Below are 13,999 nucleotides of genomic sequence, written 5' to 3' on the forward strand. Positions count from 1 at the left end.
TCCAAGTCCATCCATGTTGCTGCGAATGGCAAAATTTCAGTCTTTTGTACAGCTGAGTAGTATTCCTTTTATATATATCACATCTTCTTTATCTATTCATCCAATACTCAGGTTGCTTCTATACCTTGAGAATTGTAAGTAATGCTGCTATGAACATTGGGGTATGTATATCTGTTTGAATTGGTGGTTTTTTCATATATATACCCAGGAATGGAATTGCCGAATCATATGGTAGTCCTACTTTTATTTTTTTTTGAGAAACTTTCATACTTTTTTCCTCAGTGACTGCATCACTTTACATTCCTACCAATAGTGCAGGAGGGTACCCTTTTCTCCACATCCTCGCCAACATTTGTTTATTTGTGTTCATTTTGAGAATAGCCATTCTGATAGGTGTGAGGTCGTACCTCATTGTGATTTTGATTTGCATTTCTTGATGATTAGTGATGCTGAGCATATTTTCATGTGCCTGCTGGCACATGGAGATGGAAGAAGAAAAGAAGATACTTTTCTTCTTTAGAAAAGTATCTATTCAGTTCTTCTGCCCATCTTTTAATTGGCTTTTTGTTTCTTTCATATTGAGTTTTATGACCTGTTAATATGTGTTGGATATTAACCCCCTATCAGTCATAGTTTTTGTAAATATCTTTTCCCATCAGTAGGTTGTCTTTTCATTTTGCTGATGGCTACTCCAAAGATCACTTGAAGACAACCTCTTCCCTTCATGCTGAGGACCTGGTTTTGCTGGAGATAAGTGGGGAGTCTGGAGCTCACAGACATGTCCTTTTCCCATTCCATCCAGCCCAATCCCCCCTTTTTTATTGAGTTTCTGCATTTTTACTCAATATCCCTACTTATCCTGCCTAATGGATATTGCATGGTAACATTTCTCCAGCTTTTAAAGTACAGTATTTGGAACTTGGTACTATCACTTTTTAGTTTTATTCTTCAGTGCTTCTCTATATATTTAATCTTTAACCTGGGCTATGTTTGCCTCTAGCAGTGGTTTTCAACCTTAAGAACCAAATCTTGTGTGGAAGCTCAGCATGTAGAACAGAAAAAAAGTGGAGCTCCTCCATGTGAGGGAAGTCCTAGAGCCCGCTTTTATCTTTCTAACAGCCTCTAAGGGGTTCTTTTGAGTCATATCAAAACAGTTTAGTTAAGTCTTGACTTAACAGCTTCTTGTGTTATACTACATAATCATCTAAGATCAGGTAAGGGAGTTCAAATTGCTTTGTGCCAATCTACAGGTATTTTTCTTGAGTATCTGCTATGTGGTAGCACTCTACTATGGGAATACAAAAAAAAGGCATCTGGCTCTGCCCTCAGAAATATTATCATCTGATTCATTTTTATCCCCAGATCTAGTGTACATTTGTGGCTTTGGTGAATAGAAGACTCACTTACCTTGTATTTGTTACACATATCAACAAATCAGCCATCAAATTTTGGCCTTTTATTCAACTGCAGAGTCTGCAAAATCCCAGAAATAGGCCATTGGAGAAGTAAGAGGTGGATGGGGTTGGTTACTCTCTTATGACATCCCCTGGTATATTCTCATGGCTATATTCGCGTCTCCACTCAGTGTATGTGTCTTGAGGGAACCAATGGATGATTGTTGTTATTGTTCAGTCATTATGTTGTGTTTGTCTCTATGAGACCCCACAGACTGCTGCACGCCTGGCTTCCATGTTGTTCACCATCTCCTGGAGATTGTTCAAACTCATGTACACTGAGTTGGTGATTCTATCCAAACATCTCATCCTGTCATCCCCTTCTCCTGCCTTCTATCTTTCCCAGCATCAGGGTCTTTTCCAATAAGTCAGTTCTTTGCATCAGGTAGCCAAAATATTGGAGCTTCAGCTTCAGCGTCAGCCCTTCTAATGAATATTCAGGGTTGATTTCCTTTAGGATTCACTGGTTTGGTCTCCTTGCTGTCGGGGAGACTCTCAAGAGTCTTTTCTGGCACCACAGTTAGAAAGAATGGAAACTAGCAAACTAGAGGTCACATCTTCCATTTATCCTGTGGATCCAGCCTCACCAGATATGAGTGGAGGATTTGAAGCTCACAATAGTGCCACACCCTTCCTCCTGCAATCTCTTTTTAATGGGGGCCGGAAGAAATGAATCCTGTGAAGCAGAGGCTGATTCCCATTCTGAGCTGGAACCCACCCCAGAGTCCAGCTGGACACTTCTGCGTCCAACCGTCCAACTTGTGGCCAAAAGAGCCTGAGAACTTCTAGAAATCGATCACTTCTTTTGGGGGCCTTTGTTGCTTAGGAGAATAAGTCCAGATTCCTCCAAATGAGTCTGCTGTTTCCAGTAGACATCTCCATCCCCTTGGCTCTCTTCTTGCCCCACCCCCTTGACCCCTTGACCTAAGGTTGTACATATATTTTTTGACTTTCAATCTCTTTAGCTTCAGGATTCATGACTCAATTACTCCAAGAAATTTTATCCCCTGTTCCCTTCGCTCTCTTCCAGCTATTCATGATGTATTAAGGAGCACCTTCTGTTGGCAGCTTACCTCTCTTTTCCATCTCTAATCTCCCAGGAGTCTTTGGGGTCTGTACCACAAACTCTAGCTCCTTATTGCATATAGTGCATGGTGTTTATTGATTTTCTTGTATGTTAGTCTTATCTACTTTAGCATTCCAGTCCCCTATAATGAAAAGGACATCTTTTTTGGGTGTTAGTTCTAGAAGGTCTTGTAGGTCTTCATAGAACCATTCAAATTCAGCTTCTTCAGCATTATTGGTCAGGGCATTGTATTAGTGTGATATTGAATGGTTTGCCTTGGAATGCAAAAGTAGGAAGTCAAGAAACACCTGGAGTAACAGGCAAATTTAACCTTGGAGTACAGAATGAAGCAGGGCAAAGGCTAACAGAGTTTTGCCAAGAGAATGCACTGGTCATAGCAAACACCCTCTTACAACAACTGAAGAGAAAACTCTACACATGGACATCACCAGACGGTCAACACCGAAATCAGATTGATTCTATTCTTTGCAGCCAAAGATGGAGAAGCCCTATACAATTAGCAAAAACAAGACCAGGAGCTGACTGTGGCTCAGATCATGAACAGCTTATTGCAAAATTCAGACTTAAATTGAAATAGGGAAAACCACTAGACCATTCAGGTATGACCTAAATCAAATCCCTTATGATTATACAGTGGAAGTGAGAAACAGATTCAAGGGATTAGATCTGATAGACAGAGTGCCTGAAGAACTATGGACGGAGGTTCATGACATTGTACAGGAGGCAGTGACCAAGACAATCCCCCCAAAAAAAAGAAACACAAAAAAGCAAAATGGTTGTCTGAGGAGGCTTTACAAATAGCTTTGAAAAGAGAAGTGAAAGGCAAAGGAGAAAAGGAAAGATATACCCATCTGAATGCAGAGTTCCAAAGAATAGCAAGGAGAGATAAGAAAGCCTTCCTCAGTGATCACTGCAAAGAGAGGAAAACAATAGAATGGGAACAACTAGAGATCTCTTCAAGAAAATCGGAGATACCAAGGGAACATTTATGCAAAGATGGGCTCGATAAAGGACAGAAATGGTATGGACCTAACAGAAGCAGAAGATAAAAGGACAGAAATGGTATGGACCTAACAGAAGCAGAAGATATAAAGAAGAAGTGGCAAGAATACACAGAAGAACTGTACAAAAAAGATCTTCATGACCCAGACGATCACGATGGTGTGATCACTCACCTATAGCCAGACATCCTGGAGTGTGAAGTCAAGTGGGCCTTAGGAAGCATCACTATGAACAAAGCTAGTGGAGGTGATGGAATTCCAGTTGAGCTATTTCAAATCCTAGAAGATGATGCTGTGAAAGTGCTGCCCTCAATATGCCAGCAAATTTGGAAAACTCAGCAGTGGCCACAGGACTGGAAAAGGTCAGTTTTCATTCCAATCCCAAAGAAAGGCAAGGCCAAAGAATGTTCAAACTACTGCACAATTGCACTCATCTCACACGCTAGCAAAGTTATGCTCAAAATTCTCCAAGACAGGCTTCAACAGTATGTGAACCATGAACTTCCAGATGTTCAAGCTGGTTTTAGAAAAGGCAAAGGAACCAGAGATCAAATTGCCAACATCCGCTGGATTATTGAAAAAGCAAGAGAGTTCCAGAAAAACATCTACTTCTGCTTTATTGACTATGCTAAAGCCTTTGACTATGTGAATCACAACAAACTGTGGAAAATTCTTCAAGAGATGAGAATACCAGACCTGTGTCCTTAGAAATCTGTATGCAGGTCAAGAAGCAACAGTTAGAACTGGACATGGAACAACAGACTGGTTCCAAATAGGGAAAGGAGTACATCAAGCTGTATACTTTCACCCTGCTTATTTAACTTATATGCAGAGTACAGCATTTCTCATGATGTAGCACAAGCTGGAATGAACATTACCGGGAGAAATATCAATAACCTCAAATATGCAGATAATACCACCCTTATGGCAGAAAGTGAAAAAGCACTAAAGAGCCTCTTGATGAAAGTGAAAGAGGAGAGTGAAAAAGGTGGCTTAAAACTCAACATTCAGAAAACTAAGATCATGGCATCCTGTCCCATCACTTCATGGAAAATAGATGGGGAAACAATGGAAACAGTGAGAGACTTTATTTTGGGGGTTCCAAAATCACTGCAGATGGTGACTGAAGCCATGAAATTAAAAGACACTTGGTCCTTGGAAGGAAAGTTATGACCAACCTAGACAGCATATTTAAAAGCAAAGACATTACTTTGGCAACAAAGGTCCATCTAGTCAAAGCTATGGTTTTTCCAGTAGTCATATATGGATTTGAGAATTGAACTATCAGGAAAGCTGAGTGCCAAAGAATTGATGCTTTTGAACTGTGGTGTTTAAGAAGACTCTTGAGAGTCCCTTGGACAGCAAGGAGATCCAACCAGTCCATCCTAAAGGAAATCAGTCCTGAATATTCATTGAAAGGACTGATGCTGAAGCTGAAGCTCCAATACTTTGGCCACCTGATGCCAAGAACTGACTGATTTGAAAAGACCCTGATGCTGGGAAAGATTGAAGGTGGGAGGAGAAGGGGAAGACAGAGGATGAGATGGTTGGATGGCATCACTGACTCAATAGACATGAGTCTGAGTAAACTCCAGGAGTTGGTGATGGACAGGGAGGCCTGGCGTGCTGCAGTCCATGGGGTCGCAAAGAGTTGACACGAGCGACTGAACTGAACTTAACTGAGTCTTATCTAGCTCCTTGAAAGCACAGACTTTTGTCTTCTGTTCCTCTCAGAGGCCCCAGGGCTAAATTCAGCACAGGGTAGGAACTCTAGAAATCCAACCTCTAGTACCTTATAGCTCTAGTAGTAGCTACAAGAGGCTTCCCGAGTAGGTCAGTCAATAAAGAATCCACCTGAAATGCAGGACATCCATGTTCCATTCCTGGGTTAGGAAGATCCCCTGGAGAAGGAAATGGCAACCCACTTCGGTATTCTTGCCTGGGAAAACCCATGGACAGAGGAGTCTGGTGGGCTACAGTCTATGGGGTCGCAAGAGTCAGGCATGACAGAGCGACGAAACCACCACAGTACCTATAAAAGCAGCAGTACTCAGACTTGCAGGGCTCCCTCAGACAGAGGAAAACACAGAGACCCTAGGATCAGTCAGACTAACTATTTTACCCAGCTTTCAGCAGCACTTATTAAGCAATTTGGCTAAAACCAACACATCTTACTAAACTGGATCACTGCACAAATCTGCTTCCCCTCTTAATATTGGCTGATTGCTCACATCTGTGTCACTGGTTTTGGTCCCAGAACTCCATTTTTGCTGTCACGTAGATGATTTCCACATGAATGAGCAAGATCATCCAAGTCTGTGCACCCAGGGGCACGGTCACCAGTTGAGAGTGAACAAACAAGCAGTCGTCAAGATATTCAACAGTAAAATAACATAGACAAGGGACGATAGGACTGTGGCTTTTAATGATATCACAGACGTGAGTTGAGCTGTTGGCACCTCCCAAAAATGCAGGTTGATCCAATGTTTTCAGTTCAAATAAGTTGGAAGCAGAAGTTTTCAAGTTGTCCTTTGCGATTTATGTCGAGCTTTTCCCATGGAGTTGATCTCAAACATTTCCCCGCCTAGAGACTCATAAATGAACACACCAGATTTATATCTTCAAAGTGACCACGTACCACTCACCAAATGGAAACATTTCCTTTCCAATCTGGGTTCTATGGAACATTTGTTGTTGTTGTTGTTCAGTCACTAAGTCATGTCCAACTCTTTGTAACCCCATGGACTGTAGCACACCAGGCTTCCTTGTCCTTCACTATCTCCAGAGTTTGCTCAAATGCATGTCCATTGAGTTGGTGATGCCATCCAACCATCTCATCCTCTGTCACCCCCTTCTCCTTCTGCCTTCAATCTTTCCCAGCATCAGGGTCTTTTCCAATGAGTTGGCTCTTTGCATTAGGTAGCCAAAGTATTGGAGCTTCAGCTTCAGCATCAGTCCTTCTGATGAATATTCAGGGTTGATTTCCTTTAGAATTGATTGGTCTCCTTTCAGTCCAAGGGACTGTTAAGAATCTTCTCCAGCACCACAGTTTGAAAGCATCAGTTCTTTGATACTCAGCCTTCTTTATGGTCCAACTCTCACATCTGTACATAACTATTAGAAAAACCATAGCTTTGACTAGATGGGCCTTTGTCGGCAAAGTGATGTCTCTCCTTTATAATATGTTGTTTAGGTTTGTTATAGCTTTTCTTCCAAAGAGCAAGCATCTTTTAATTTCACAGCTGCAGTCACCATCTGCAGTGATCTGGGGGCCCAAGAAGATAAAGTCTGTCACTGTCTCCATTTTCCCCATCTATTTGCCATGAAGTGGTGAACATGAACTGGGCACACTGCTTTTCTGTAGTACAGCATATCCACCTGTCCTGTGTGTTTAGTCCCTTGTGATTTTATAGAACCATGGTTTTCTCTTTCAAAGAGCTATATTCTCTTGGAGAGCTAGCACACACATATGTGAAGTCATTCATTATCTCTACCCAGAAAGGGCATAACCAAGGTCCCAGGACTAAGTAAGATCCCTAGTACTGAGCCAGCCTGTTGTCTTAACTCATCTCTGTTACCCAGTTGAGAGATAACCCCTAGCAAATTTGGCTGGGACATTTTTTGATGATGATTAGAACCCCAGGAAGAAGTAGACACTCCACCTGAAGGAGTTGACTGAATAGAGTTAAATGAAGGGTATATTTAAAGCAGGTGCCCCCAACCTCTGGGATCTAATGTGTGATGATCCGAGGTGGAACTGATATAATAATAATAGAAATAAACTATACAAAAAATGTAATGTGTTTCATCCCCTTTACTTCTGGTCCACGGAAAAATGTCTTCGTGAAACCAGTTCCTGGTGCCCAAAAGGTTGGGGACTGCTAATTTAAAGGATGCAAACAGGATTAAGGAAACAGCAGTGGATGCAGAAGTAACCAACACAAAGCTTTTACCACACCTAGTCCCAAATAGGGAGAGGAGGAATAGTAATACTGGAACTCTAAGACTGGGAGCCATGGACTAGCACTTGTCCACTGGGAACTCATATTGTAGAGAAATATGGCCACGGCCACAAATACTGCCAGGGAGGAAGAGTATAGGAGAAATAAACAACCTGAGCTCTTCCTCTTCCTGGTCTCCCATCTCCTGCTTATGCCTCCCAGTGACCACATACAGCTGGAAGACAGAGGGAAAGGGAGCCTAGGGGTACCACGTGTAAAGGTCAGCCTCCCAACACACAGATGTGGGGAAGGTAGAGTGTAGATCTCCAGGGCCAATAGGGATAGCCATCTCATTTGGTAATAAAATGTTGATGACTCTAGTGATGTGCTGTGCTGTGCTAAGTTGCTTCAGTCATGTCGAACTCTTGCAAACCCATGGACTATAGCCCTCCAGACTCCTCTGTCTATGGGATTTTCGAGGCAAGAATACTGAAGTGGGTTGCCATTCCCTTCTTCAGGGGATCTTCCCGACCCAGAGATCAACTCCACATCTCTTAGGTCTCCTGCATTGGCAGGTGGGTTCTTTACCGCTAACACCACCCTGATCACTCTAGTAAGCTGTCTCAATTTCCCCAGTTCAACTAAGACTCATCATCTGAGTCTGCAGAGGCATAACTTGTAATAAACAGCAAGTTTATTGCAAAGATAAGTTTATTGATCACTCCTCTGGACTCTGTGTTCCGTGAGTCCAGCAGTCTAGACTCACAGTGGACCTCTATCTCCTACAAGTAGAACAATAATAATAAAAACAAAACTGAATTCTCCAGAGCATTCTCACAATAAACATTTGTCAAAAGATTGTTTCCTCTAATAATTTGAAAAGTTGATTTTTGAACACATGACATGTTTTCTTCAAATAAGTAAATATATATTATATATATATGTATGTTTAACCAAATACATATATATATAACCAAATACATATATATATAACCAAATACATATATGTATATATGTATATACCTATATGTATTTATATACATATAGGTATTTGGCTTTAATACATACATATAATATATATTTTATATATATAATATGTACTTGGCTTAAAAAGTGTATGGGTAAGTGGGAGACTACCTTTTGTTGATCTGCCTAGAGTTTTGGTCTTTTAGGTCATCTCTTTGTGCCATACCCAACACATACCTGCTTTTGATTTCCTACACATAGGTAGGAAATACACCAAGTACACTTCCTATACACCGAGAAAGCACAGAATTATTGAATTCAGACACCAACTGTATGTGAATGATTACTGATTCCCCAGCAAAACAACTGCCTCAGTAGTGAGTATGGAGAAAAGGAAAAGATGCAGTTCCCTGGCTGAAGAAATAGCATGACATGAGATAATGACAAAATAAAGTTCCAAGTGTGATTCTTGCTTGTCTTGTTTATTTTTGAGCAAGCGGTGTTCAGGAGAGGTGGTGCTATGGAAACTCCTTCTGCTCTGTTAACCAAAATCCAGCATCATTTCCCATACAGAGCTTCTAATACAGAGAGCCAGGCCAGGCTGCCCAGGTTCCAGTCCATTGTGAGGAATCCCAAGGCCTGGCATGATTCCCTGTTGGTAGCAATTCAGCTGCCAGGCAGCTAAGACCCATCTTAGTGCATCTTTCTACCAAAGGAAGGTAAAGTCACAGCACTCTTTGTAGCCCATCTCTTCATGCTCAATCCCTTTGGTTTCAGCTTGTAAAGCATCAATCCTTTGGGCAGGGGAGACACTGAGCTGTCATCAGCTACCTACACCTGAATATAATGAACAGAGATGGGAGCAGAGGTGATGAGGCAAAGGCAGTGGACAAGGAGCCAGAATTTGGGAGCATCCTTGGCATCTCTCACTGTGGAACTTGTTGGATTAGCTGAGAGTCTAATCCTGTGACTGACTCAATCCCTTCTTTTCTCTTTCATCAGGGCCACCCTGGACAGCCAGGACCCAGAGGCCCACCTGGCCTGGATGGCTGTAATGGAACTCAAGGAGCTGTTGGATTTCCAGGCCCTGATGGCTATTCTGGGCTTCCTGGACCACCTGTAAGCTGCCACATCTTTGTACATTATTTCAATGGTTTTGCTGCCTTCAAGTGTGCCCTCTCTTCTGCTTCTCTGATCTTGTTAAGTATCCATGGGGCAATCACTGAAGCCCTTTGTCCAGTGCAGCACCACAATGTCAAAAGTCTAAAGAATACCAGTTTCAGGGGAGTGTACACATGCTACGCTAGTTAGTTTTTTTTTTTTTTAATGATGCTTTTAGAGTTGGCAAGATTATTAAAAAAGACCGTAGTAAATTTTAGAGCAAAGTACATGTTTGGCTATTTGACATTTTCCCACATTAGATGATATTGGGAAATGCAGTACTTGGATGGCTTACATGGGATCATGGAAGCACTAACAGTGACCCAAAGGGCTTGGCAGGCTTGGTCTCTACCAGTGATTCTTAAGCAGTGGTGATTTTGCATCCTTCCCGAGGACATTTGGCAGTTATTATTGACACTTTTGGACTTCCCTGGTGGCTCCGGTAGTAAAGAATCCGCCTGCAATGCAGGAGTCTCCAGTTCGATTTCTGGGTCAGGAAGATCCACTAGAGAAGGGATAGGCTACCCACTCCAGTATTTTCGGGCTTCCCTGGTGGCTCAGCTAGTAAAAAATGAGACCCCAGTTCGATTCCTGGGTCGAGAAGATCTGCTAGAGAAGGGAATTGCTACCCACTCCGTATTCTGGCCTGGAGAACTCCATGGCCTATACAGTCCATGGACTGTGTATTCTATGGACTATACTGGCTTCCCTGGTGGCTCAGATGGTAAAGCATCTGCCTGCAATGCAGGAGACCCGGATTCGATTCCTGAGTCAGGAAGATTCCCTGGAGAAGGAAATGGCAATCCACTCAAGCACTCTTGCCTGGAAAATCCCGTGGATGGAGGAGCCTGATAGGCTACAGTCCATGGGGTCGCAAAGAGTCAGACACGACTGAGTGACTTCACTTTCACTTTTATACTGTCCATGGGGTTGCAAAATGTTGGACACGACAGAGTGACTTTCACATCCCATAATATAACTACATATACATATGTAACATTGACACTTTTGGGCTTCCCTGGTGACGCAGCTGATAAAGAATCCACCTGCAATGTGGGAGACCTGGGTTCGAACCCTGGGTTGAGAAGATCCCCTGGAGAAGGGAACATACTGGAACCCACTCCAGTATTCTGGCCTGGAGAATTCCATGGACTGTATAGTCCTTGGGGTCAAAAGAGTTGGACACAACTGAGCAACTTTCTCTTTCACTTTCAATGACCCTTTTGGTTCTCACAGTTGGGAGCATGCTACTGGTTCAGGACAGCCCCCACCATAACATCAACTTATCATCTGCCCCAAAGTGTCAATAGTCAGAAATAACTGAGAAATACTACTCTACACTGACATAGTTTTCCTCTTGTCATCCTTTCCCCACATCGGAACTCTTGGTTCTGGAATTGATAAGGCATTTATTGGATATTGGTGTCATCACTTTTGCTTCATTCCATTCGTCCAGATAGAGCTCAAATATTTGGATCTAAAAGATCTCTAATAGATGCCATGCCCTTACAAGGCTGCTTTTGTGAGTGGCTGGAAAGAGAAAAATAATATATTTCAAACCCATTCTCAACCTCATTTGAAATAATCTAAGTGAATAAGAGCACTGATATGTTTAAATGGAAATTGCACTATCTATTAGACCAATTCCATAGCTACACGAATGACTTGGCATTTTACTGGAAGGGCATTGCTTTCAGTGACCAAGTTGTAGATGTGAATGTACATGTAAGAAGATGGGCCAGACAAAGCACAAACCCCAAATTGGCATAAGGGACTTTCACAACTAAGGACCAAGCCAATATATAGCAGAGAGTCGGGGAGAAAGATGTATCACCAACATAGTATGAGCTATTAGAGTCACAAAGGCCTCCAAACACTGCCATGATAACAGGGCAAGAGAACAAATCACATCTGTGTTAAAACAATGGAAATCTGGAAAAGTAAGGAATCCCAGCCCCCAAGAGGGAGAAAAGAAATCTTGAAGTAATAAACAGCCCCTGGCAGCCAAAGGACCAGGGTAAAACCCAATCCTGTCCCTACACCTTCCTTTAAGCCTAAATAGGAACATGGTTGTGGATTTTTACTAAGCTGAACCTTACTAACCCTACTGAACACTGGATAGATAGCCTTCGTAATTTCTTTGATGAAAGTAGTGGCCACAAGCATAAGGGAAAATAGAAATGTTAGGAAAGAAACGGTTTGTGCTTTGGGAACCACATGGTACGTTTATTATACCTATGGACCTTGAACTCGGGAATACATCATTCAATCAATGCTTCTGTCCCCAAAGTTTAGGCCTACCCCCAACACTAATCCCAACTTCCATTTAGGTATCGGGACATTGATTTTCCCCAGGAGGTCAACATCTAGCAGATATTAGCTGGTGTCTGCCACTGAGACATTAAAAACTCTGGCTGATTAGACAGGTTGGGCATACTTTGAACAGTTTTCCATGTTGACAGTGAGACACACCTGCTGCTTAGATATCAAAGCTGAAGTTGTACAGTAAAAGCACAAGATGGAGATGGTTATGTAGAGCAGGGATCTGTAAACTGGCCCACATTACCTTTGTCCTGTGGTTTCTTTTTCCACTTTTTAAAAGATTGTGAAGAAAAACAGAATACAGGACAGAGCTCAGATATGACCCCCAAAGTATATATTATTTACTCTCTGGCTCTCTACAGAAAAAGTCCACTAACCTCTGTCCTAGACAAAGTTCCCATCAGTGACTTATACCTGTAACATATGGAGCAGGTGAGCTATAGGCTTATAAGAGACATGTGTATTTTATGTGGATGTTCAGATTGGTTCTCTGAATAGATTCAAAATCTATGTTCTAATTCCTTAACAAACCTCTGACTTGGAGGCTGGGGAACAGGCATATAGCTTTGAGACACAGCACCTGTTCAGGGGCTGAACTTTGTCTGCCTATCGCTGCTATAGAATACACCACATGGTTTCAGGCTTTTATTTTTCCATATGATCAGATCATACTATTAATACCATGTGTGTGTGTGCATGCATGCGCGCGCGTGCACATTACTTCACAAATTTTTCTTATTTTACGCAGGGGCTTCCTGGTCAGAAAGGCTCTAAAGGTGAACCTGTCCTTGCCCAAGGTAGTTTCAAAGGAATGAAGGTAAGAGCCTTTAAGGCAGACAGCTGAGTAGGCTATAAGCTGAGTTCCCCCAGGATGGAGCACCACATCCAATGAAAACATTTCTGGAACTAGCATCTGCATCTCTATTTAAGGAACAGACCAAGCTGGATTTAAAAAGGATCTGGAACTTTTTGTGGTGGAAACATTGACAGAAATGTTTGCAACCATATTGTCAAAGAGATTTGCTTTGTCAGAGCAAGACCAAAAATAGGGGACAAATCAGCAAACAGTGTGCATGGGTGTCGTTTTCCTTGACAGGCCGAGATACTTCCTGAAGGCAGATGCCTTTGTTCTACTCCAGAATCCTTGATGTCTGCATACCTTGGTTTGAAGCCATGTGTGTCTCTACCCATCTTAGCTTGGCCACCAGTCCAGGATCATAGCTCTGCCCTTTTCTCTATCTGCATACCAGCCCGTCACCCTTGCTGGGCCCCTGGCTGTCGGCAAAAATTGTCCATCAACTCTGTAGCTGGTTGGAAACTTTCATCTCTTCCTAGAATTGACAAGAACCTTCTGTATTCGTGTGGCTCTATACTTGGTGTAGGCTGCCTAGTATCCTGTGGGCCTTCAGTAAATTCTGGTGTCAGAGGATCGATCCTAATCCCTTGCAGAGTGGGATAGGAGCCCATCATTTCCCTGGGAGCAGACAGGAACCTATTGTAAGTCCAACATGGGAGAGGAAGACGTACCCAAGCTCGCTTAGCTGGAGATGGTACCTTTCTGCCCTCTACCCATGCACAGAGCTGGAGCCGGTATCTCCAGCTCTTTAGAAGGCAGTGATGGGTATACATAGCTGGGAAATGAAGAATGTAAAGGGTTTGGGGTTTTGATGATAGTGGGAATGGCATGTTAGACTTGGAAAGGACTTTACTTTTATTTTTTATAAAGAAAAACTTTCTTTTCAGCATAAGAAGCACACAGAAACACACACAGTACACACCAACAGAAGTTTAAAAAATGCACTATGCATCTTTGACTGCCAATTCACAGTTCAAAAGATACTGCCTTTTAAATATATAATATTAAAAAAAAACAAGAAGAAAAAATATAATAAAAATCACTGATTTAATAATGCAGCACACTGGAACCTACCTGCAGCTTCTGAAAACCAAAGAGCAGCCCATCTTGGGAAGCTCCTGTTTGGGAGAGGGATGGCCTGTACCTGCATTTTGTTGCAAAGAGCTCAGGAAACCAAAAGAGGAAAACAGGGTGGCCTAGGTGGTAATAAA

General features: G+C 42.3%; 1 protein-coding gene across 2 annotated transcripts in view; it reads left to right on the plus strand.

Annotated features, from left to right (window-relative positions):
• Positions 1–13,999, plus strand: part of COL4A6 (collagen type IV alpha 6 chain) — a 337,499-nt gene that overhangs the window by 267,331 nt on the left and 56,169 nt on the right. For both annotated transcript variants that reach the window (XM_086386651.1, XM_086386652.1), the window contains exons 6-7: positions 9,452–9,568; positions 12,681–12,749. In XM_086386651.1, coding sequence (XP_086242777.1) covers positions 9,452–9,568; positions 12,681–12,749 — 186 coding nt within the window. The remainder of the gene's footprint in view (positions 1–9,451; positions 9,569–12,680; positions 12,750–13,999) is intronic.

The sequence above is a fragment of the Bos grunniens genome, chromosome X, assembly GCF_055505025.1.
Source record: "Bos grunniens cultivar Pamir isolate PY7600 chromosome X, Bosgru_T2T1.0, whole genome shotgun sequence".
Lineage (NCBI taxonomy): Eukaryota > Metazoa > Chordata > Mammalia > Artiodactyla > Bovidae > Bos > Bos grunniens.